This window comes from Sphaeramia orbicularis, chromosome 21 (assembly GCF_902148855.1).
Source record: "Sphaeramia orbicularis chromosome 21, fSphaOr1.1, whole genome shotgun sequence".
Taxonomy (NCBI): domain Eukaryota; kingdom Metazoa; phylum Chordata; class Actinopteri; order Kurtiformes; family Apogonidae; genus Sphaeramia; species Sphaeramia orbicularis.
This window is the reverse complement of record NC_043977.1, coordinates 41,005,131-41,028,582: the sequence shown is the minus strand read 5'-3', so window position 1 is coordinate 41,028,582 and position 23,452 is coordinate 41,005,131. Positions and strand designations below refer to the sequence as shown.

Genomic DNA, 23,452 nt, shown 5'->3' with positions numbered 1-23,452 from the left:
GGGAAAATTTGGAGTTGTCACTATTTATAGGTTATTTTCATAGTATTTTAACTCATAAAGACCCAAATATCCACCGTCAAACAAAAGCATGTGCTGATCTAAACTGTTCATCCATTAATCCTATCAATACATGTAAATAATTGATGCAAACTGCAGTTTGTCATCTTTTCATGGTCATCAGATATGACCCATTTGATCGTTCAGAGGCTCTGCACTGTAAAAAAAAAAAAAATCTGTAATTTAACAGAATTTTTACCATTTATTTTACAGATTTTTTTCTGTATTTTTAAGATACAGGAAAATATCAATGAAGTTACAAAAATAGACTGATTTTACATGTCAAATGCAAAATAACATGAAAAAACTGTAATTGTGAATAACCATAAAATTTCCATTTTTTAAAAGATTTTTTTTCTTTTTTCACAGAAAAATACAGTTAAAATACATTAGCAAATGTATTGTAATTTCACAAATATTTATTTTTTATTTATGAGATGAAACTGTTAATGTAAAGTTCAATACTGTAAAAACATAATAAAACGAGATAAAAAATTACTGACAATTAACCATAAAAGAAGTATTTGTTCTGTAAGTTTAACAAGACTTGTTTGTTAATTGACAAATATCTTATGTAATTATGGGAGGTTTCACAAAAAAATGTTGAATAAGTGTGTTTTTGTGGATGTATAACATGTAAGCCCTATTATTTGTTTTATAACAATGTTCGTCCATATTTATAGGTAATTTAATTGTTCTAATACATGTAAATATTCTTTATTAAACATTAAAAAGTAAAAAAAAAAAAAAAAAGCAAAATCTCATGTAAAGTTAGGTCAAAAACCTGTATTTTAATTATGGAAAATTACCGTATTTTTATGAGATGGTTATTTTCTGTTATTTAACAATATTTTTTTGGCACCCCTGCTGCCGGAATAATACAGTTTTTTACGTTTTTTTTTTTTTTTACAGTGTGTAGTGAATGTAGAAACACCGTCATCTTCTACAACACTGATTCACCAGTAAAACCCATGGAGTTGGATCAATGACAGTAGATGGGCACACTCGTCTTATATTCAGTTAATGACATATTTGACTGATAATGTCACTTATTCTTCAGTTTTTTTCTGTTTTGATACAATAACCTTTGACTTTACTCTGGGCTTTTATGAACATTTACATGAGCAGTCTATTAAACATAGGAATATAGACAATTTTCACTGGAAAAAATGCAAAATTCAGAGGATAATATTATAACGGATGGTAACAAATCACATTAAAAAAAAAGGAGGAAAAAAATTCAGTTGGGAAGTGCCACAGAAGTCACACTGGTTCCTTATGGGTTAATGGTCTAATCCACTTGAGATCATATTGGTCTGAATGTGGAACCTGAACGAAAATGATTTTGACAATATCTTCAGTGTAATTTGTTCATTTCACAAATTCATCCCAGGGGCCAGATTGGACCCTTTGGTGAGCCAGTTTTGGTCCATGGGCCATATGTTTAACACCTGTTTTACAACTACAGAGTGTATAAAAAAAACTATACATTTTGAAACATTGCCCCCAGTTCCACATTTGATAATTTTATGTTCTTTTATGGACGTTGGTAGGTAGGATATTGGTGGATAGGGTTAGGGTTTGGGTTAAGCTAACCCTAACCCTAACTTGGCCTGTCCTCAGTGACATTTTCAGGCCTAAACAAGTTGAATTCACATTGAAAGGCAGGAACAGCTGCCATGGGTAAAGAAATGAAACAGACATGGTGGCCAAAGTGTTAATGCTGTAACCTGGCAATTTTGTGGAAAACAAGATGGATGCCCATTGCCCCCTCCCAGGACCTTTGATTGGATTTAAATCCCACCGCTACTTTGCACAAACCAGTTTTAACTTGGATTGCACTATTCTCCCCTGCTCACTCATGTATGAAAACCTGGGTCTGTAAATTTGGACAAATATCCACCAATCCCCTACCTACTGACATCCATAAAAGAAAATTCCAAAAATGATCAAATGAGAAACCGGGAGTAATTTATCTTTTTTTTTTTTTTTATACACCCTGTATAAGACAAAAGTCCAAATTTCATCTCCAGTCATATTTGCCTCCTATAACAGGCCTATTAAATACAGTCTAGGCAAAAGTAAAGGTAGTATCTTGAACTGACCTTGGTGTATATAAATGTTTCAGCCTCTGTTTTGTCTGATTCCAGAGAAGCGTCACATTTCACCCTGAAGTGCTTGAGCCCACCCCTAATTTTCCACACTGACAAGTTGTAAATAATTAGTTTTCTCTGGCAGATTTTGTCAGGCATACAAAAGTGAGCAGACTGAGGCTGAGTGTGCAGAGGGTGCAGTCATTGTCCCACAGACTGAACCTGAAACAACACCAAAGATCTTTTTTTTTTTTTTTTTTTTAATTACGGCATTCTTTGAAGACCTGAGAGCACTTCAGCTGGTCACTAAAAAAAGAGCATTAGGAGCCTTTTATGTAATTATTCACTGTGGGGTGTTTTTCTCTTTGTACCTAAAGAGTATTAACCTACAATGTCTCTGAATGGTGATGTGTGCCTGGTGACGGGGGCCTGTGGATTCCTGGGGAAGAGGCTGGTGAGGCTGCTGCTGGAGGAGGAGAAAATGTCTGAGGTCCGACTGATGGACAAACACATACCGCTACAATTCATACGGAGTCTGGAGGGTAAAATCTATGAACAATTTATTCACCTCTATCTGGTTTTTGCACCTAATTTAAAGTATAAATGTAGTGTTAAAGCATGTTACTAAACCATTGAATTTCCCCATTGTGGGATCAATAAAGTCTAATCTAATCTAATCTAAATATGGGTAACACTTTATAATAAATACACACTATGAAGCATTAGTTAAGCATTAACAAATACTGAATTCATTATTTATGAAGCATATTTCTGACATAAATATTCATTAATATATGGTTTATAAGCACAGTTATAAATCATTCATAATCATTCATCATTCAGTCACGCAGTTTTTTTGATAATCCCATGTGCTCTGTCTTTCCTTTGTTAAAATAACTGACACTTTTGTGAGTCTTTAGGCATTGCCAACCTTTAAATCTCATTTGTAAATATTTTAGATGGCATAGATCGTCCATACTTTAGATGAGCTCACACCATATACTTAATGAGTAGTAAGTGCTTCATAACTACCTGAAATAATGAATTCCTGTATTAAGAACTGTTAATAGGACATCTTGCTGAGCCACATTATGTAATAAATTCCCATTATGTAATAAAAGTTCAAAATGTAATAAGAATGTCACGTCATCTTGTAATAAAGCCGCATTATGTAATAAACTAACGCATTTTGTAATAAACTACATCAGCGCATTATATAGTAAATTTTTTCACATTATGTAGTAAGTTAATACAATTTGAGAAATTTATTACAAAATGCACTTGACACATTTTTATTTTCAGGAAAATGTAATGTGCTAAATTAATCTTTAAACTGTGTGGTTAAAGTTCTGATTACATTACCTGTAGCTCCTGTGACTAATTTCTTCTAAATTGTTCTGAAATTATATTAATTTGGATTGTTATTACATCATGAACCATGTTGTTACATTTTTTTTGAATAAAAATGTGTCAAGTGCATTTTGTAATAAATTTCTCAAATTGTGATAACTTACTACATAATGTGAAAAAATTTACTATATAATGTGTTGACGTAGTTTATTACAAAATGTGCCAGCTTATTACATAATGTGGCTTTATTACAAGATGACGTGACATTCTTATTACATTTTGAACTTTTATTATATAATGGGACTTTATTACGTAATGCGGCTCAACACATCTATTGGAAAATAATTGTGTGAGTTAGTATAAAATACCCACTAAAATATTCACTAACCATTAGTGCATGTCTGAATAGTGTATGTGCGAGCATAAATGCGCGTCATAACTTGCTTGTAAGTGATGCAATACTAAATTTTTAAATACTGAATCCATAATTTACAAAGTATGAAAATACAATCATTAAGCACATTGTAGATGAGCTTATTAATGATTAGTAGAATATTTATAACTGTGCTTATAAACCATATATTAACTAGAAGCACTCGGAGAGCGCAGACCTCCGCCAAGGCTGATCAGTGGCCCCCCCCGTGGGCCCCCCCACCCCCGATCACCACCAAAATGTAATCATTTATTCCTTATCCCATTTCCAACAAACCCTGAAAATTTCATCCAAATCTGTCCATAACTTTTTGAGTTATGTTGCACACTAACGGACAGACAAACAAACAAACAGACAGACAAACAAACAAACAAACCCTGGCAAAAACATAACCTCCTTGGCGGAGGTAATGAGTATTCATGTCAGAAATATGCTTTATAAATGATGAATTCAGTATTTGTTAATGCTTAACTAATGCTTCATAGTGTGTACTTATTATAAAGTGTTACATAAATATGTCTTTAGATGACTCAGTTTCATGAGATAATAAATGAAGGCAGTTTTGAATACTGGTAATTTCCTTTATTTATGTTTTTATGTCTATCTGAACTAAGTACTAGTCTGGGGCTGAAATAAATACTGCCACCAACTGGTTTTTAAAGGACAACACATTTAACTTTTCATTGTACACATTTATTTTTTGTTTTCGTTTCTGATTTACTGTGTCAGACTGCAGAGGAAAGACAAAACTGAGTGTTTTCGAGGGTGATATACGGGACAGCGATCACTGTCGAAGAGCCTGTCAAGGTGTCTCCATCGTCTTCCACATCGCATCCATCATTGATGTTGTTGAACGTGTGGAGTACGATGAGATGTATGGGGTCAATGTCAAAGGTAAATTTTAAAAAATGTGCACAGTAATAGTTTTAATATACTCCAGAGACAGTGCATTCAAGTTTTATTAAGGACACAAAACTAGGTCCATAGGATTAGATAAAAACATACACAATAAAAAAAATTCTTACATTACAGACCATGTATCTCCAGAAGAGCTTCAGTGATCAATGGTATTGATTCTACTGACAGAATGAACACCAGTCCAACAAAAGATATTCCCCCAGTTTGTGTTTTAATGATGAAGGAGAAGAATGTCGTCTAAAATCTGCCATTGGTGTTCAATTGGGCTGAGATAGTAACTCATCCCTGATAAGGTCACAGTCATCTTAACAGAGTCTAATCCTATCAAAAAAAATTGTCAGTGAGCCTCCTTATGCATGTTTGTGACATCTAAGATACAGTGAATAATAAATGAAGAGGCTGTAGAGTTAGAAAACAGACAGACTGAATATTAAAGTCTGCTTAAAACACCCATGTTGGACATTACTGTTGATTATGTGACAAAACGTGCTCCATCAGTGATGGTGATGACAATGCTCTGCCTCATCTAATTCCAGTTCAATCAATTAAATTACCAAATGGTTTCTGTACTAGCCTTGCAGAATTCAGGATGATTACAACAAAAGCTGATGTGTTACCCATTATTTCCACTCATTTCAGTCAGGACACATTTGTCCTTATGAGGGGTAATGTTGTTCATGAGAAAAACATGTCACTAAAATATCAAAATTAAAATTTGTATTGACATGTTGTTGATGATAATGATGCTATTATTATAATTATAATAATAATAATAATAATAATAATAATAATAATAATAATAATAATAATAATAATAATTATTATTATTATTATTATTATTATTATTATTATTATTATTATTATTATTATTATTTTATCATTATTACTGTTAATAATAAATTATTTTTAACCATACAGTGGTGCACCGATAAGCACCATCGCCTCACATGTGGGCCTTTCTGTGGAGTTTGCATGTTCTCTCCTTATACTCCACCTTCCTCCCACTGTCCAAAGACATGCTACACCTTAACAGGTAAATCTAAATCAGTCTGTATATATCAGCCCTGTGATGAACTGACAATCAGTTCATGGGGCAGTACCCCACCTCCACCCACAGTTGGCATAAGCTCCAACAGCCCCGAGACCCTCACAAGGAATAAGCATATATAGGATGGATTATTGTTATTATTATCATTTAGTCTGCCATCTGAAACATATAATATTAATTTCAAGTGTCTGTCACTTCAGGAACACAGTTACTGCTAGAGGCCTGTATTCAAGAGAATGTGAAGTCCTTCATCTACACCAGTACTATTGAGGTAATGGGGCCAAACCCAAAGGGAGACCCAATAATCAATGGCACTGAGGACATGGCTTACGTCTCTTCTCTGAAGTTCACCTACAGCAAGACCAAGAAGGAGGCTGAGGACCGAACCCTGAAGGCCCACGGTGAGCTGCTTCCAAATGGAAGTCGAATGGCCACCTGCGCCCTCAGACCCATGTACATCTTTGGGGAGGGCTGCCGCTTCCTGCTGGGCCACATGGGGGATGGGATACGGAACAAAGATGTTCTGTATCGAATGTCTTTACCTGAGGCCTATGTGAATCCAGTCTATGTAGGCAACGTGGCTGTAGCCCACCTCCAAGCGGCCCGCAGCCTCAAAGATCCACAACAAAGAAAGGTTGTGGGTGGGAAGTTTTACTTCATATCTGATGACACTCCACACATCAGTTATTCAGACTTCAACCACGCTGTGATGGCCCCTCTGGGCTTCCACATCCAGGAGAAAATCATGGTGCCTCTGAGCTTCTTCTACATCTTCTGCTTCTTTATGGAGATGGTGTGCCTGATGCTTCTTCCTTTCACTCGTGTTGTCCCACCGATCAACCGGCAGCTTCTGACCATGTTGAACACACCGTTCAGCTTCTCCTACCAGAGGGCCAAGAAGGAGCTGGGATACACACCCAGGTACTCCTGGGAAGAAGCACGCAAACGCACCACTGAGTGGCTGGCTTCTGAGTTACCAAAGGAGAGGGAAAAAATAAGGTCAAAATAATTTCAGAGAGTATCCTGTGTGCATACATAACAAGCACATTTAAAATGAGGTAGACTGAGTGATCCAAACTGAGGTGAAACATTTTTCTCCATGACAGTTTTAAAGGTGTGGTTTAAGGTGTAGCACATGCTCGTGAGTCATAGACTGTGTGTCAAGATGTAACAGAGCTGCCTAAAAATGTTATTTGATGTTCTAAAATGGGTGATTGTCAGCTGTAATGACCAAAGAACAGATGATACATCTGTACATGACCAGGAACCAATCAGACTGAGCAGAATCTGGCTCCAAATTGTATCTCACAGTGAACATGGCAGCTCCTGTGACCACTGGAATATGACTTCATTTTTATACAGATGAAAGAAATGATGTCCATTTTCATACACAGGCTATGGTCAGAGTCTGTTCTGTTGGTATTAACTGCTTTTTGGGCATGTTTAGGCCCTGATAGTTTTTGTTGCAATTTTACAGACAAATGATGCACACAGAATCCTCACTGTAGAGGTTCAATATGTACCATTTACATGTGATAATATGAAGACTGTGTGTCTGTTTTGTGCTGTGAACAAGTTGTTTGATTTTAGGCTGATAACTGTCTAAGGTGCCTCTGTCCAGGATAAGATCTTATGTACTCATTTGTAAGGTGAGGCCTCAGGTTAGTTTTCTGCAAAATTCTCTCCCAATTTCTTCCATACTTCCACCAACCAGACTAAAATATACTGGAGAAATACAAGAGAAAGTAAACCAACTTAATAGATTTATCCACTTGTTTTCATTATCCGTATGTTCATACATTTTCCTTATGTCACTTCAGCAGACCTTCATTCATAACAAAAGCTTATATTAATTACTTTGACAATATTTGTTATTACCTGTTGTTACTGAGTGGTATTATGTTATGTACTATTAAAGAAAAAGATATTTGTGGTTGTTTTATTTTTATTGAAAGCCCATCTTTTCTGTTTACAACCAACACAGTAGTAAAGCATGTACAAGATATGTGCTCACTGATGAAGTGCAACAAAGTGATGTCTGATATTTTTGAGTAGATTTAAAGTCTGAAACATTTCAAACTAATTTTGAAAGTTGTTCAGATTGAGATGCATAGATATTTCTGAAAAAAAAAAAAATGTATTTAACACATGGGATTTAAGTCACTAATTCTGTAAAAATGAATGAATACATTTAATCTTTTTTTTTTTTAAGAAATAAAAAAATATCTTTTTTAGTCAAATAGTTATCTAAGATAGTCAGTTTTAGTGCAACAAAATTAGTTGTTAATACAAAAGAACTGAAATAAGTAAAATAAATACATTTTAATTACTCACATTTGTTGTTTTTACGACTGAGAGTAAATAATTGAGTAGGCAAGTAATAAATGACAGACTATGTTTAATTTAATGAATATTTTTTCAAACTGCCTGCCATCTATTTTATTCAGTATAGGTTTTGTTTTTATGTAAGTATTAATTCATCCCAGTTTCAGTTTTTCCAGTGACCAGCTGAACAGTGAGTTTTTTCACACTTTCACAGTCATTACTAATCTCTATAAATCACACTGAGATTAACACTGAGACACACAAAAATACTTCCAACTACAAGCAAACCCTTTGACCTGTTTTGCTTAAGAAGGATTAGATTTTTGTGCAATCACGTCCCTTAAAAACACAAAGTAAGACTGAGACAAACTGCAGCTTAAAACATCTCTGAGGGTGACCTGATTTAACCGTTAATGCATACACTCATACAACTGGAGTAAAATTCAGCATGTACAACATTATGTGCACAATGTAGCCTAGGTTTATCTGTCAGTGTATTTTGTCCTTTGTTGTTCCACCTTTTTAACGATCTAAGAGCTTGTTGTTAATGAACTAACCAATTACATGGCATAAAGGTTTCAAATAAAAACATGGAGTCTTTCCACTCTGGAAAAAATGTGCATTGCTGTAAGTTTACCATGTTAGCTAGTGTTAACTAACATATTATCTGTACTAAATAGTCAGGTTCAGCAGGAATATTCTGCATATTCAGATGTTTGTGCATGCATACTGCATAAGTCCTGCAACTGCAGCCAACACACAGAGAAACTTTTATAGCTAAAATAGGAAATGACAGTTTTTAGAATTCTACTTAACACTGCTCCTCCACAAAGATCCAACTTCTGCAAGAGGAACTATATAGACCAAGAGTGTCAAACTCATTTTAGTTCAGGGGCCACATTCAACCCAATTTAATCTAAAGTGGGCCAGACCAGTACAATAATAACAGTGAAAAAAGTAAAATTATATTCTAATCAGGTTTATGTCTACAAAATCTGAATAACATGAACATCTTGACTTGTCTTAAGAAAAACAAATGCGATTTTAACAATATTATGCCTCGGTTTATCAGTTCATCATTTACACATGTGTGTTACAATCGCACAAAACATTTAGTAACAGGCAGAATATTGGTAAAATTGCATTTACTTTTCTTAAGACAATTCCATTTAATCATATTTGTTCACGTTATTCATATTTTTTGTAAAAGTTTAGTTTGGTAATGTAAACATTTTCATGTAATTTTACTTTTTTTACACCAAAAAACAAAGAGAAAATTTGGGGTTGTCATTATTTATAGGTCATTATGATAATAATTTACTGGTTCTGACCCACTTGAAATCTAATTGGACTGTATGTGTCTGTATGTGGAACCTGAATTAAAATGATTTTGACACCATTGATTCGTAATATCTAAAGTGTAACTTTTGCATTTCACAAATTCATCCCGCGGGCCGGATTGGACCCTTTGGAGGGCCAGATTTGGCCCCCGGGCCGCATGTTTGACACCTGTGGTATAGACCTTATGATTCCTAGAGATGTTTTTTGTGTTTTCAACAAATGCATCCAAAGGATCAAATGTATTACCAATCTACGTTAGAGAAATAAATAATTTCCATTGTTTAACTAGTTTGCTTTCACTGTGACTTAGAAATGTGAACCCTGCTGTAGTGTAGTCATATCTTTTTATTTCTTATCTGTTATTTACAGTACTAGAATTGAACCTAATTCCTGCCTCTCCAAAAGTTTCCCATGGGACCTAGCTTTGGAAAAAAAAGAAAGATAAATACGTTTTTGATCCCATTTGAATTGTGCCATTTACACATATGATATTTATCGATGTTGTAGATAATTTTACAAGCCAAGGAAGTCGACATCCATGACAAAGATTTTAAAGACGTATCTAGTTTATGTTAAACAGTTAAATGGACTGTATATCTCATCGCACGTGGTGGTACACATCACCAATACTCAGATGAGTAGATGAGATGACAGAGATGCTGCTGTATTACATAAGTATTATTACGCAATAATGGAAAATTCAATCAGCTAATTATTGAACAGCCCCAGACAAAACAGTGTGACCCATCCTGACTTATCCTGACTTCCTCCCACACACACATAGTTCACAGATGACCCATGCACAAACCAGTGGACAATCAGGCCAGAGTCCAGCCTTTGTAAACAAGCAGCTATTGAACACCAATGAGGTCATGGATTCACTGCCAGGCAAAACAGAAAACCAGCTTAAGAATCAGAACAGTCTGGGGCTAAAAAACTAACTAATGTGATGACTGAACACGGAGAGGTTTGTCACAGATACATTCAGGTTTGAGCTTTGCATAAATCATGTAGGAAACTCTAAGGATCTTTAGAAACACTGGCTCTTCTGAGACCCTTTCAGGCCACTTCAGAGGGACTGGAGACTCGCTTTGTGTCCACTGTTTGACTGTTCAGGGCTGAGTAGTCACTCCAGAGTTACTGCACCGCACAGAGCTGGGATTTTCTCAAGCCGCCAATCTGGGGCTAAACGGAAAATCTGAGAACAGTTAAGCCCCAACAGAAGCTCTCCGGTCACCAGTCAGTACAGAAATGAACCGGGAACACACCATCATCCTCCTCTGTGTTTTCATCTCCATCACGTCAGTGGTAGTAGGTAAGTCCAGCTCATAATTTCAATAAGGTCCAATGCAGCATGTCCAAAGAGGTTTGTTATTTGTGTAAAATGTTTTTTCATGCACAATAATATGGTGCAATTATACTCAGAAGCAATAATTATGGAACAATTTAGCTGCAAAAGTAATTGATTTGAGTGTGAAAAAGTTATGACATTAAAAGATATGAGATGAATTTTGTGGTTCTGACTGTTTGTTTGTTTGTTTGTTTGTATCTTTCTTTCTTTCTGTGAACAAATTAATGTCAGTATGTTGCAAAACATTGATGTTTGCAGATTTAATTTTTGCTTTATTTATTTATTCTTTAATCTGTGTAATAAACCGAAAATTCACATGTGTATTTGTACATTACACAGATTTGTCAAAAAAGAGAAATTTGGCAGACATCAGTGTACAGTTTGCAGTTTTTCCACATGTAACCTTTTTATTATATATCTATTGTCAAGATGGAGAGAATGAACAGACTCAGTGCTGAAGGAGTAAAGGTGATTTATTACCTCCTCCAAGGAGGTTATGTTTTTGCCGGCATTGCTTTGTCTGTCTGTCTGTCTGTCTGTCTGTCTGTGTGCAAGATAACTCAAAAAGTTAGGGATGGATCTGGAGGAAAATTTCAGGAAATGTTGATACTGGCACAAGGAACAAAGTATTAAATTTTGGTGGTGATCGGGGGGTGGGGCACTGATCTGCCTTGGCAGAGGTCTGCGCTCTCTGAGTACTTTTGTAGTTAATCATAAAATAAACACAAACATGAATAAAAAAAAAAAACCTGAGAGTGGAAACAGTCAGAGTCCATAGTGTGGTGGCAGGAGTCCATGAGAATTTGTGATGGGCTGTGGGTGATCTGTGAAGATTCAAGATGGCAGAATGTTCCAGCACTGCATCTGAGCAGAGGAGCCACTTACATAGGCTCCTAATGGAGATCTGACTCAGGTGGCAGGTGAAGAGGGAGGGGTCTGTGGCAGCACAGGATTACACCATGACGTATATATGCAGAAAGTTGATTTTACAAGATCAAAATCCTTTAGACCCGTGTTTTTCAACCTTGGGTCGGGACCCCACGTGGGGTTGCCTGGAATTGAAATGGGGTTGCCTGAAATTTCTAGTAATTGAAATAAAAAATTTAAAAAAAGCCCAACTTACTAATAACAAATATATGGTGAGTTGACAGAGACAATCACAAAGCATAAAAGACATGACAAACTGTGAAGCTGAGACTGAAGCACTGTGGTTCTGTTTATCTTTCAAATGTTCATTGTGGTCGGTTTCAGATGCTGCAGCTCTTTCATAATTCATAGTTTGAGTTCTTGTTTGTTCAGTATTAATTGTCAGCCTTGTAAATCCAAGCTGGACTGACTGTACATATCCTGACCAAGGAAAATAAAATTCTCACTTTGTGCAGTAATCTACACCTGGCTTTTCTGCCTCCGTCCATAATAATATACATTATATAGACTAGATGTTGTCTAAAATTAACGTTTATTTGCAACATAGTTTACATGATTAAAAACAAATTAATTTTAGCAAAAAAAAAAAAAAGTCTCTGTTATGCATGTCTGGGGTCTCCAGAAATTTGTGATGTTAAAATGGGGTCACGAACCAAAAAAGGTTGGGAACCACTGCTTTAGACCCTCATTTGAGCCCATGCACAGTTTAATGTAAATGATACCATTGAAACATATACATATTACTTCAAATGTATGGCTCTTTTTAAGATGTCTTTCTGTTTGCGAATGCCTTTAATAAAAAAAAAATATGCATAAACTAAACTCATTACAGTTAAATAAATCTGTTGTTTTTCTGTTTGGCCTTAAATATTCACATGGGCTCAGTGTATCCTTCATCCAGTTTTGTCACATTTCATTTGACTTGTGAGTCATGTGAGTTTTTCATTATGATCATTGCATTCAATATTCAGGTGAGATCATCTTTTTAATCTGCAGGTGAAGGGGAAACTCAGAGAGAGGATGACTGCGCCGACCTGAACAACACAACATGGCAGGAGTATCGACAGCAGAGAGTCAAGCTGCAGGTCCAGTACCTGTTACTGACCAGGAAAAACATGGAATGTGCACGTGGCTTCAGCCAGGAGTCTCTCACCAAAACACAACAACCATCTGACTTCGACTTCTCCAAACCGACCAAAGTCATCATCCATGGGTACAGGTCAGAGGTCAACCCCTTCACTGGGAAACTTATGCTACGTAGGAAAGACGGCCCTAAACTGTAACTGATTTAGTAAAATAATAATAAGACTTACCTTGTGGTTTCACTAGACTGAAACTGACATGGCTTCTTGTTTGCCAGAAGCTGTTTGCAGTTACTAATTTCCCACAGTAAACTACCCCAAAACATTTATGACACACTATTTATTTATCATAGAAAACATACATGGTCAGATCAAGCACTTTCACCTCTTCACTTTCCATTGTCACTTCTTATTCTCATTATCTACGTACCATATAATCAGTGTTCAAGGTATTGTTTTTATTCATTTTACAGTGATAATTCAAGATAAATAATATTTCAGTCTCACAGAGATTTTTCCATAAATGAGCAAACTAATAAATGAAAAATTCCATTTATGATGGGAAAAGAAGTGATTCTGAGCAAAGAAAGACCCCAATTAAATACTGGAAAACAAACCTTCCAGTAGTGTCATCATAAGGTAACCTGCTGGTTGTTGGTAGCAGAATACTAAAAACACCCACATAGAATTATTTTGTTCCTCCAAAACAAAAAAAATTTCAAAATTCTTCAGTTTAAAAAATTATAATTTTTGTCACATATAAAAATAATTTGTCATCCCTTAATGAAGTTAAGTCAGATCAATGAATTGACCAGTTATAGCGGCTTTAAATCAGTCATAGGTGATAACAGATACAGATGACAGATCAGCTGATACTAGATTTTTTTCTATAAACAGATGCTTTCTTCATGATAGTTTCTTTTCCAATTTTGTTCTTTTGTGGGATCAACAGCACATATTGTAATGTTTTAAGAAAAAAGGAAACAACAACTAGGAAACGTCCATGGATTTGATTCCCAATCAGAGGTTTCTTTTTTAACCCCACTGATTCATGATCTAAGTCTGCATCTGACAGCAGAATGCATGCATCAACACATGGGGCGGCCATGGCTCAGATGGTAGAGCGGGTCGTCCAGTAACTGAAGGGTTGGCGGTTTGAATCCTGCTCTGTCCATGTGCTGTCGTGTCCTTGGACAAGACACTTTACCCTTCTTTCCTCCAGTGCTGCTACTCACACTGGTGTATAAATGCGTATGATTGGCAGCCACGCTTCCATCAATCTGCCCCAGGGCAGCTGTGGCTACAAATGTAGTTTACCACCACCAAAGTGTGAATGTGAGAGTGAATGAATAATGGATCCTCTGTACGCGCTTTGAGTATGTGTTTATAGAAAAGCACTATATAAATCTAATCCATTATTACATGTAAAAAAAAAAGAGAGAACAACATCCTGTCATCCCACCAGGGCCATGGGCAGTAAGCCGTCCTGGGTGAAGGAGCTGGCCAAGGCCCTGCTCAGGGTACAGGACGTGAATGTGATCCTGGTGGACTGGGTTTACGGAGCATCCTTCGCCTACAACCTGGTGGTGGAGAATTACAAAGAGGTGGCTGTGCAGATCTCTGTCCTCATCAACCAGCTGCAGGTGAGGAAGATGCTACAGACGTTCAGCTGATTTAAACAGAAAGTACCAGTGGAGGTTATATCATGTAGTTCATTCAGTCATTGTCTAATTCTGCTTTTAGAGCCAGATTTAGTAGCTTTTATTGACTTGAAGACTTATTAGTTGAACATTTTGTAGACAGAAAAAGATGATTCAAACAGAGAATTACATCATACAAGTAGATAAAATAAAAAATGTTACAAGATGGATTTTATCTAAGTTGAAAAATATTACCATGTCTTCAGCTCAAACAGATTAAATACCTTAGATCACAGGTGTCAAACATGCGGCCCGGAGGCCAAATCCGGCCTGCCAAAGGGTCCAATCTGACCCATACAATGAATTTGTGAAATGCAAAAATTACACTGAAGATATTAATCAATAGAACAAAAATCATGTTATTTCAGGTTCCATACGTACACATTTAAACCAATTAGATCTCAACTGGGTCAGACCAGAAAAATACTGTCATAATAACCTATAAATAATGACAACTGCAGATTTTATCTTTGTTTTAGTGTGAAAAAGTAAAATTACATGAAAATGTTTACATTAACAAACTATCCTTTAACAAAAAATGCGAATAACCTGAAGAAATATGAACAACGTGAAATGTCTTCAGAAAAATAATTGCAATTTCATCAATATTATACTCATTACTAAATGTTTTGTGTATTTATAATTGTAATGTAAGTTGTAGCGCACATGTGTAAATGATAAACTGAGGCAGAATATTGTTAAAAGTGCACTTGTTTTTTGTAAGACATTTGAAGTTGTTCACGCTATTCAGTTTTTTAAGGAAACTATGTAGATATAAACATTATCATAATGTAATTTTACTTTTTGCACTGGTATTATTTTACTGGTTCGGCCCACTTCAGATCATACTGGGGTGAATATGGCCCCTGAGCTAAAATGAGTTTGACACCACTGCCTTAGATTATAAACAATGGATTTAAAGCTGACCTGGAACTGTTTTAATGGCAACTTTTAAATTATTTTTTTCTCTACATTTAACCTTTCCTTAGTAATATGCCATATGTTTCAATGAAAATCAGGTATTTTCCTGTCTTTGATCCACTGACCATGTAGATGCTCAGAGTGAAATTCAAGGTGATTATATCAGAACAGAGAAAACTGAGTAACTTTTTTTGGTAAAATAATAAGTAACTGAACATAAAAATAAGTGCTTACAACCATTGTTATTTATCAAACTACATGGGTAATACTAGTGACTCAGTTCACAGAAAATGATGGTGTTTCCATGTTCATTATAGAGCCTCTGAACATCCAAATGGGTCATATCTGATAACGATGAAGAACTGAGAAACTGCATTTTACCTGAATTATTAGAATGTATTGATGAGATTAGTGGTTCTGAAGGTATTATCCCTTTATAGGACACTCATAGAAATCAACCTTAGTGTGTTATTGGAGGACTTATTGGATTACTTTTGTGAACTTTTTCACAATTTTTTATTGTTATGTAGAAAATCAAGGTCAGTGAAGTTATCGTATTTGGTTCCTTACTCGCGAGTGACAAAAAAAACAAACAAACAAACTAGAAGTATAGATTAAAAAATACAAGAAAAATGCATGTAAAGTGAAAGGAATATGACTTTTAGAACACTAGACCAACATCAGTGCTGAGCCAGACCCCTGTCCACATCCACATTCTCCCTTTGAACATCATTCCTTACATTAGTACCATTACTTCATGGTACCTAACAAAGCAGGTCCACTCACTGTTCATGCAGAGGTGGGCTTTACAGACCCTGTAGACCACATAGGACCTGAGAATGTTGACTCACTGTCCTCACTGGAGCTGATGCTGTCACTGTCTTGTAATGTATGTGAAAATTACCAAAAATACTCACTTGCCGGATAAAGGGTTAAACATTTTAGATTAGCAGAAGCTTCGGCTACTCCGGCTGCTGTTCAGGTCTTCGAGGGTTTAAATGCAGGATTTTAAATGAGCTTTTTCCTTCCCTGATAAGGAAAACCAACTGTACAGCCAGTAGAAATGATAAAGACTCTGACTGTTTTTGTGTCCAACAGAAACAGGGATGTAAACTGGAGTCGTTCCACTTCATTGGGGTCAGTCTTGGAGCACACGTCGCTGGTTTTGTGGGGACTCTTTTTGAGGGCAGGATTGGAAGAATCACAGGTGAGTCAAGGCCGCCTACGCAGATGTGCCACCAGGCAAGGTTATTATCGTTAACGAAAACTAGAATTGTAAAAACATTTTTGTTAACTGAAATAAATAAAAACTATAATTAAAAGAAAAAAAATGATAACTAACTGAAACTGTATTGTGTGTTTACAAAACTAACTAAAATGTATAAAATTTCTGGATAAAATTCCCTTCGTTTTCGTCTTTGTCAATGTCAGATTGATATAAAATCAATTTATTTCCCTCAAGCAGTTTTAGCCGCTGGCGCCATATGATATTTAACGGTCCGTCACTTCTCGTCACTTGTCGTTTAGTCGTCTTCTGGTCCCCATTCTACCTGGAAACATGGAGACTAAAGTTGGGAGAAAGCAGCAGAGTCCTGTCTGGGGTTTAAATACGATGATGAAGATAAAAGATACAACAAAACTGAAATTAATACTAAAACTAAACTAAAACTAAGCATTCACCAAAATAAATAAATATTAGCAAGCCTGCTCTAAAAACTATTAAAACTAACGGAACTAGAGGAAAAAAAGTCAAAACTAAATAAAACTAAACTATAGTGAAAAATCCCAAACTATTATAACCTTGCTACCAGATGTGCTTTCAGTATTTGCTTTTTATTATAATGGTCAGAAGGCATGGCTCATTTTATCATAATCTTTGCCAATAGTTTCAGTGATCAATAATTAATAATAATGGATTAGATTTCTATGACACTTTTCAAGGCACTTTACATTATTGATTCATTATTCGTTTGCTCACATATTCACACTCTGGTGGTGGCAAATTACATTTGTATCCATGTTGACGGAAGCATGGCTGCAATTCGCGCCAAACAGCCCCTCCTACCACTTTCAAACATTCACACACCAGTGTTAGTCATACTGGAGGCAAGGTGGGTGAGGTGTCATACCCAAGGACACATGATTGGGACAGAGCAGGATTTGAACCACCAACCCCTTGATTACTGAACAACCCACTCTACCTTCTGAGCCATGGCTGCCCCAATTATTGTTACCATTCATCATACAGTACTTCAAGTGGTCCAGGCTTGTGCACCTCCATTTGACTCAGGCTGTAGAGAATATGTGTTTTCATTGGGTAGAGGGCTGAATATGTGATTGACAGCTTTAATAACCAATCACTGATAAGTTTCCTCAGACTTGACTCAACTGCTGTAAATTGTGGCTGAAGACAGAAGCAACGTGGCAGCTCCCATAACCCTGATATTTTGACTTTGATATTTCCCATAACAGCATGAAACTCCACCAGGTCATTGATTTTCACATCTAAGCATTTGATTTGGACTAAGATTAGAGAGGAAGGAACAAAGGAAGGAGTTTATTTGGAATTTCTGATATTTTTCCCCCCATGATTTCTGGCTCCTGCAGCTTTAATCCAGTGACGGAAAATAAATTGTCCTCAGAATAAAATAAACTATTTAAAATAAATAATGGGTCCATCATATACAGAAAAAGTATCAGTTGTAATATGTGTAGAAAAGCAAGTGTTAATCATAAAGTAGACAAAACAGTTATACCGTAATCACGTTAGCCCATAATTTGGAAAAAAGTACCATTTTTAACAAAAGGTACCTAAAAAATTTCAAGATCAGGTAGTTTTTTTGTTTTTGTTTTTTTTTTCGTTTTTGTGTTTTGCTTATAAAACTTACGAGAACAGTTTAATTAGACATTAATGGAACAACTGTACCCAAAAAAAGTATTTATTAACCAATTAATTGATGGAAATATTGTCTAACTAGCGCGCTGACCCATGGGGAACAACATGTCATATTAAGACTGATATCTAGGGATTGAAGTCAGTAAATGCGTCGTTCCTGTTTTTAAACCTCATTTCCCATCATGCAGCATGGCACTGCACTTCCGGTCAACTGAGCAACGTGACTGTAAAGCTACTGCATTCCAAAAAGACAAAGATCTCCCAAAATATTGGTCCCATCAACTTGCCAACTATTCTTCAACTGTAGGTACCAAACTGGCCAATTAAAAATGTCTACATTTCTCAGAACTGTGCGGATACACACACATACACACACACAGACATTCTGAGACCTTCCAGTATTAGTAGATAATAACAATATAATAGCGCGCAATGGTTTGTGTTTCTGTGATTTTTCAGACCAAAATGAGAAACTCCTCTAAAGTTCATCTGCTCATTTGAAGCTGATAGGCCATAAGGTGACCCTTGAAAAGTGGCTAGAAAATGATTTTCGTTCCCATGTCTGGGCACTACTTTTTAAATGCATTTTTGTTTAGACTGTACCCTTATGGACTTTGGGTTAAAAGTTCTCCGCAATATATCATGCAGTTTTTTTGTCACAAGCCATAAATCTATATGAATATAAAATTAAAAAGCAAAATGGATAGCATATGATAGTAAATTTATGCCATCCAAAATTGACCAAAACTATAAATATTGGGTAACCAAGGGAGTTACAGCTTGGTGTGTTCTGGAAAATAATGGGAGGCTGGAGAGTTTCCAAACTTTGGCACAAAAATATCAATTTGAGAAACATGATTTTTTCTGTTATCTTCAAATGAGAGACTATTATAAAGGGGAAATACAGGTGGGACCCTCCATGGAAGAGAGCGATGTGGTTCAAATCATGACTAAAGCATATAAAGATAGTAATATTAGGATAATCTCAGCATTATATAAAGCCTTAATAAATCCCGATAAGCAAACAACTCACTATGTAAAAGTGAAATGGGAAAGAGAATTTGACATAGAAATTGATGATATAGATTGGTTAAACATGTGGAAATTACATCATACAACTACTAGCTCTCGGACATGGAGGGAATTTGCCTGGAAAAACCTTATAAGATTTTTTATTACACCCAAGTTTTAAAGTAAACAGTTACAGAGGCATCAGGAATGTTGGAGAGAATGCGGGGAGATGGATGTTGACCATTCTCATGTTTTTTGGAAATGTTCAAAACTTTTGGAATATTGGGAAATGATCTGCAATGTCCTATGTCAAGTATTAGGATACACAATTCCAAAGAAACCTGAAATTCTTTATTTATGCAACTTTGGTGATGACACTATACGTGAATACAATAAATATTTGGTAAAGGTGATGTTGATAGCTGCAAAAAAGTGTATAACAAGGAACTGGGGGAAGATGAACGTACCATCAAAGGATCAATGGATAACTACGATTGAGGACATATTTCTAATGGAAAAACTAACACACAGATTGAGACTACAAGAACCGCAAATGAACAAAAAGTGGAAAAGATGGACATTATATAAGCAAAATAACTGATAAGACTGTGCTACCCAGACTTATTTATTTATGTTGTTGTGTTTTTTTTATTGCTGTTGTTCTTTTAAAACTAATAAAACACAAGTTACAAACAAACAAAAAAAAAATTAAAAAGCGAAAATTCTGTGATGCTAGATTCACTTGTTTTATTTATCAACATTCATTTTAGCAACACAAAATCTCTCACGAATTGACATTTATACATATATAACATTGTAGACAAGTCTAGATGAATTATTACCATGCAATGGGAATTTAGACCATGAAATCTTGGAAATTTGTGGAAAAAAGCTTCTACTAATTTGAATATCTTTTGACTTTCAGAGAAAATGCATCTCTGATGGACTAACCTCCCGCTACACCAAGTAAATCACCCACAGTTCTTTACTAGACAATGAATGCATACATGTGGTGTGTTTTTGTGGGTAAAAATGAAATAACAATGAACAATACACAGCCTCTGTCATTCAGTGTCTTTTAGTGTAACCTTGAATATGTTAGCGGGGCTCTTCAAAGCTCAACAGCGCTTTGATAAGAGCCACTCTGAAGCTGTGTGCAGAGACACAATCCCCTTGTCCCTGAAAGCACCATCCGACACAATGCACCACTGTCCACTTGTTTATATCAGGTCTTTTTGTCTGAGTGGGGAGGTCTGCGCGAGTGTGAATGGAAGTGCAAATCAGAGGCTGCTGCCTGGAATGTGGACACAAAGACATCTTTTATTTCATGTAAAAAGTGATAATATTTACTGGTGCAAAATAAGTCTGTTAAAGGATGAATCAAAAACTAACCAGCTTTTAAAGATACAATATCCTTTTCACTGCAAACAAGTGTGGTAAAACTCCTTTTTTAGCACTAAAATGTAAGGTCTATTGCTTTAACTTTGTGTTCTGCTGCAGTTTTACCTGAAAAGCAGCTTCATTTCTCATAAAGTGATTGATGTTCAGTCATTATGGTCATGAACAATATCACCTCAACCTTAGAGACAGTAGTTATAGCATGTATGGAATAACACTATTAACCCTTTCATGCATGAATTATGAGAACCCTAATCAAGATTTTTTTCCTGAGTGTTTTTTTCCTCTTTAGGCATGAAAAAAGCAATACAATTGAAATGTTTTTATTAACCTATTTTTCATGGAGTTACAAAAATGTCCACTCAGCTGGACACCATATGTTTAATTTTTGAAGCAAAGAAACATGTATTTAAAACTCATCATCGGAAAGTGACATACTGTGTGAAAACAATGAAAAAAAACAAACATTTCTAATGCTGCTAATCTGATGTTTTCTCACATTTTATCCTACTCAAATACTAGTTATTACTCATTTCATGAAGATACTATCCTCCTGAGACCCAGGAAATTGACAATTTTAGCTTTTTTACACTAAAGAATTGTCTTGTTTGGAAACTGCATGATGCAACAGTTTTTTCAGATACATTTTTAAAATCATTTTTATTGATTGATTGATTTTTTTAATGGAATGTCCTTTGCAATGGACAGCATTTTAGTTATACTGTCAAACTTTTGTCCACTATAGAGGACAGAATTCATTGGTGGGTATGCAAAAAAAAAAAAATTCAGAAAACTGTTAATGACAATCTAATAACAATTAGCAATTGATTTACACAAAAACATGTCACTGCAGATCAGATTCATCAAGAGCAGCAACGTCACAGTAATTGCAGTATTTGAAATGATGGGTAAGAGTCCACTGTGTTGGCTGATATGGAACTAAAACAACAAAACCCATGAACATATAAAAGAACAGCTGTAGAATAACTGTCCACTGTAGTGACCACTGTGCATTAAAGGGTTAAAACAAAACTCCTCAAATGTCCAGCTTTTAGGTGTACTGTTGTATGTTACAAACTCTCACCAGCAGGGGGGGGGGGGGGGGGGCTCATGTACAAGAACATATTTATGACTACCCAAACCACCAACAAATCAACACTGTGTATGTTCAGACTGTATCACTCACTGAATAAAGTATAAAGACACATCTGTGTTATGGTATCATCCAGTTTTCTTCAAACTAAAACTCATAGTCGGATATTTTCACAGACGCTCAAAGTAACACTATCTTATAATCTTCAGGTGCTGCATCAGCTGATAGTTTACATTACAGTTCTGTTAGCTTAGCTCTGTTTTTTAGAAAGAAAACAGTCACAGTAAAACCTCTAATCACCTGTGTTTTTGTACAGTTTGTGTTGTCAGTAGCTGCACTAAAGATCTGTTTGGAATCATACAAACAAGGTCAGAACTGTCACCGTTTAGTCTGAACCTTGGATCAACAAACGGCAATTTAGCAAAAATAATTACATCATGTAACAACTTTGTACCATCATAAGCCTCATAATTTAATTTGATTTGATTTGATGTATTTATTTATTTCGAACATGCAAAGAAAAAAAATAAAACAAAACAAAATAAAACATTTAAATGGACAGAATCTATCTTCAAGTACATACAAGTCTGAATTTCTCATGATGGAAAAGGAGTAGGAAGAAGTATAAACTTATTTAATCCAACCCCTCAGTGCTTTTACACCTTTATCACTAACTTGATACAAGAATCAAACAATACTATTTTCCTAATTTTAGCATTGAACCACAACAAATACATAATGCAGTAACTGAATTATACACAACAATACGATCATGGCAGTACAGTCATACAAACAGACTCAACAATTCAACATTTTCTTCAAGAATTACAGCAGATTTATCAGTACATCATCCATAAACAAACAGGCCTCATTGTCATTATTAAATACTGGACCTCTCAAGAATCATTTCTTTATATCTTTTTTTAAACTGAATCATGTTTGATATTTGTTTTATCTCCACACACAATTTGTTCCACAATTTTACTCCGCAGAAATTGAAATCACAATCACAAATTAAACTCACAGGGGTGGAAGAAAAACTGTTATTTCAGCCTCAAACTCCATTAATTTCATTTAGAGTTGTGTCCAGTGTCCATCTAGATTTTCTCACTTTATTTGACACCAAAGGTTGTTTCTTAATGGTTCTCATCCCACATGGTCACTTCCAGATGCACAGAGACCACAGCATGGTGACTTTTGCTCTCTGGCAGAGTGACTCACTACTCCCTCTAATGGTCACATAAGTCTGTTGTTATGATTTTATTCAGTTCACATCTCTGCTTTCCAGTACACAGGGGTCTTTGGCATAACTTCAGAGCTCCCTGGTTTCAATCCCTCTAAGGCACAGGTGTCAAACATGCGGCCCGGGGGCCAAATCCGGCCTGCCAAAGGGTCCAGTCTGGCCCTTGGGATGAATTTGTGAAATGCAAAAAATTACACTAAGATATTAACAATTCTTTTATTTCAGGTTCTACATTCAGAACAATTCAATCTCAAGTGGGCAGGAC

General features: G+C 35.7%; 2 protein-coding genes across 4 annotated transcripts in view; both read left to right on the top strand.

Annotated features, from left to right (window-relative positions):
- Positions 1-2,384: 2,384 nt before the first annotated feature.
- Positions 2,385-7,349, top strand: hsd3b1 (hydroxy-delta-5-steroid dehydrogenase, 3 beta- and steroid delta-isomerase 1). The gene is made up of 3 exons (XM_030124083.1): positions 2,385-2,692; positions 4,663-4,827; positions 6,100-7,349. Exons 1-3 carry the CDS (start codon positions 2,542-2,544, stop codon positions 6,906-6,908), a joined length of 1,125 nt encoding a protein of 374 aa, XP_029979943.1. The 5' UTR covers positions 2,385-2,541; the 3' UTR covers positions 6,909-7,349.
- A 3,020-nt stretch (positions 7,350-10,369) lies between these two features.
- pla1a (phospholipase A1 member A) overlaps positions 10,370-23,452 on the top strand; it is a 33,641-nt gene continuing 20,558 nt past the window's right edge. For 2 of the 3 annotated variants that reach the window (XM_030125805.1, XM_030125803.1), the window contains exons 1-4: positions 10,371-10,880; positions 12,840-13,062; positions 14,391-14,568; positions 16,645-16,753. In XM_030125805.1, coding sequence (XP_029981665.1) covers positions 10,817-10,880; positions 12,840-13,062; positions 14,391-14,568; positions 16,645-16,753 — 574 coding nt within the window. In that variant the 5' untranslated portion in view covers positions 10,371-10,816. Of the gene's footprint in view, positions 10,881-12,839; positions 13,063-14,390; positions 14,569-16,644; positions 16,754-23,452 lie in introns of all 3 variants that reach the window. The other variant, XM_030125804.1, reaches the window with a different exon arrangement.

Coding starts and splice junctions, on each gene's coding strand:
- hsd3b1 (XM_030124083.1), top strand. CDS start 2,542: ATGTCTCTGAATGGTGATGTGTGCCTGGTGACGGGGGCCTGTGGATTC. Junction 2,693..4,662: donor ATTCATACGGAGTCTGGAGG/GTAAAATCTATG, acceptor TTACTGTGTCAG/ACTGCAGAGGAAAGACAAAA. Junction 4,828..6,099: donor GTATGGGGTCAATGTCAAAG/GTAAATTTTAAA, acceptor CTGTCACTTCAG/GAACACAGTTACTGCTAGAG.